The 2,975-nt window shown below is 28.5% G+C and overlaps 1 protein-coding gene across 1 annotated transcript; it reads right to left on the bottom strand.

The window, feature by feature from the left end:
• Positions 1 to 385: 385 nt before the first annotated feature.
• On the bottom strand, positions 386 to 1,732 carry EIN_138000 (actin-1, putative; the record flags this gene model as incomplete). The annotated part of the gene is made up of 2 exons (XM_004258516.1): positions 386 to 1,368; positions 1,714 to 1,732. 2 exons carry the CDS (start codon positions 1,730 to 1,732, stop codon positions 386 to 388), a joined length of 1,002 nt encoding a protein of 333 aa, XP_004258564.1.
• Between the last annotated feature and the right edge of the window lie 1,243 nt (positions 1,733 to 2,975).

Raw genomic sequence — 2,975 nt, 5'->3', positions numbered from 1 at the left:
CAATACACAACAATGAAAAATTCTTACTATCGACTTTTGAAAATTAGTTTACATTACTTTGACAATAATTTGGTCTTTGATAATTACTTGGTTAACTTTAAATTTACATCATACTATATTTTTTTATATAAAAATTGGATGTTAGTTAATAAAATATAATCTTTAATATTATTATTAATTTTAGTATTATATAAGATACAATTAATATTAACAAATGTATAAATTTTACCTGATTCCTAAGGTTTTAAACAACGTTTTACAACAACATTTTAATACATTTAATTTTTATTTCCAATTGTACTTATTTTGACATATTGATTATATAATTTTAATCATTTAATGTTACATAGATCAATTTAAATTAAATATTCATTAAACCATTGTTTTAATGTCGAAAATAAAATTTCTGAGTTATGCAATCAGGTCCCCTTTCATTATAATCCTCTTTGGTGACACTGATATCAACTAAATTCATTGTTTCTGCAAAAAACGAGCCGCCAATCCATGCATCAAGTTTGGGGTCGTCGTGAACGTGGAACTTAGGCATTAATTTAGAATCGATAATATTCATTTCTTTAGCAAGTCTTTCTTTGAACCCCGGAAACATGGTGTTGCCACTTCTTAAAACAATATTAGGTCCAACTTCGGCTTTTAATCCATCATCCATTTTTCCAATACAGTTGCAAACAAATTCGTGTATACCTTCCTGGGTTAGTCCTATAACACTTGGATTGAAAAGAGCCTCGGGAAAACCATACCTTTCTCTTCCAACTATCATTTCTTTACCATCTGGTAATTTGTAACTTCTTTCAAGCTCTTTTACATCTTTTTTAATTTCATCATTGACATCAAGAACTGTATAAAACAGAGTTTCTTTTATGTTTTTGGCTGCATTTTTCATTTCTGGTGTATTCAAATTGTAACCTTTATCGTTCATTCGGTTGATGAAATTTTCAGTCAAATCACTCCCAGCAAAATTGTATGTCATATCATTAGGTCTATATGTGACACAGTCGGCTATTACACTAAATTGAGTGATTCCATCCCCTGACTCAATACAAATTCCACATTCTAAACCGTTTCCTAATACTGTCAAGAATGTTGATGGTAGAACAAAAAGAGATGGGATTTTATAATTCTCAAACATTATTTGACCCATTTTCTCTCTGTCTTTTATTGTATTCAAAATAGATTCAATATACAGAAGTGGATGTTCCTCGGGTTTAATTTCTAATTCGTTATAAAACACGCGGTGCCAAAGTTGCTCCATTGAATCCCAGTTCTTAATAAGACCACGAACAACGGGTGAAACGCCATTTTGTATTGTTGGAAAAACCGATTTAGGAAGCTTATTTCCACATAAGCCAACTTTGGTTAAACTTGAACCACTGTCAAGCACAACTGCCGTTACTTTTTGAATGATAGATTACTAAGAATTGGTGTTTAAATAGCTCATTACTATTGTGTAATAAATTACACACTTGAGAACAATTTTATTGTTAAATAGTTGTTTACAGTATTTTTCAAATTGTTTGATTTTTTATATGGATATATATGCTAAAACATATTAAAGTTGTGGGGATTTATCTTTTACACCCGCACCCCGCTATTAATAAATTATTATTTTCTAAAAATATAAATATTTCATATTATTGGGTTTCGATTTTAGAGAAATAAATAGGGTAATTTTTTATCTTTTTCATCTCAAAAAACTGAAAATAGATGTTGTCATTTTTCATTTCTTTCTATCAAACGAAAGTATCAAAACAATTAATTTAAATCCTGCTTTTTAAATACAGTAACAACCAATTCCATTGGTAGATACACTATTTATTCTAAAGTTCTCATTGTGAAAAATCACAACATTATAGAGTAAAACCTCTCAAAAGCGGGAGTATATGGTAAATTTTTTCTCTCAAGAGCGGTCAGCTATTTAATCAAACAATAAAATAGCTCAATAGAAAACTCAAATTTTGGTTTTAATCTAAAAAGACATGCTCATGAAAGAATCCGCTCTTCAGAGGTTTTATTGAATGTTTAATTCTTCATTTTATTTTTTGTCCAAGTTAAAGTATATACATTGGAATATAGACACTACAATGAGTAATAAAAATTTAATTTTTTAATCTCAATAAAGTACAATCGGACACATTTTTGAAGTTTATTACTCTTTTCGAATGAAAAAAGTAATCAACTGTAAATAGTAACGCAAACGTTTATGTTTAAACTCTCATATCAATGTAGTTAATAATGAAAAAACAAAGTTCGATAAAAAAATAAAGTAAAACAACAAACAACACAAGAGTTGTTTGAATTGAAATAAACTGTTGTCGATTCAATCAAATATTCTTTTTAAACCAACAAAGTATAAATTTGACCATTTAATAAAATACTTTAACATTGATATATCAATCACCAAAGAAATATTTTATAACTAAACAAAGATTTTTCTAGATTAAGTTCCCAATTAAAAATCAATTTTGAGACACTACAATTGTAAAACCGACCATTGATAATACTGTAATTATATGTAAGTTGACTCATAGTATAATGTTATAGGGATTGGATGCAAGTTTTTTTAAAAATAAGGATGAGGTAGTTATTTAAGAAGTATGAAATGTAAGCAGTCGTTTTGTTTTTATCAGAAGAGACGCAACGAATGTCGAGCTGTTTGGTATAGCATTAGTTAAGATTGGACTAGAGTTGGTGTTATGAGTGGGTAAGTGATACAAAATTAAACATTTTCAAGAAAAATCACACCAAATTTCTAATAACTAATTGAGTGTTTACATCCCAACATTTAACTGTGAGACATTAAAGGTGCAACATAGGAGTTTGCTTTGCCAGTTCGAGTTGAGTGGAATCTTACCAGTATGGTTAAATCCTGAAATTGAAGTCACATTCAATATTAATAAAAATGGCATTATGAATGACTCAGCAAATGACAAAATTACAAAATAAGAACACAACTACAC

This window comes from Entamoeba invadens (genome assembly GCF_000330505.1).
Source record: "Entamoeba invadens IP1 unplaced genomic scaffold scaff_1105074725839, whole genome shotgun sequence".
In the NCBI taxonomy this organism is placed as follows: Eukaryota; Evosea; order Mastigamoebida; family Endamoebidae; genus Entamoeba; species Entamoeba invadens.
This window is presented reverse-complemented; position numbering and strand designations above follow the sequence as displayed.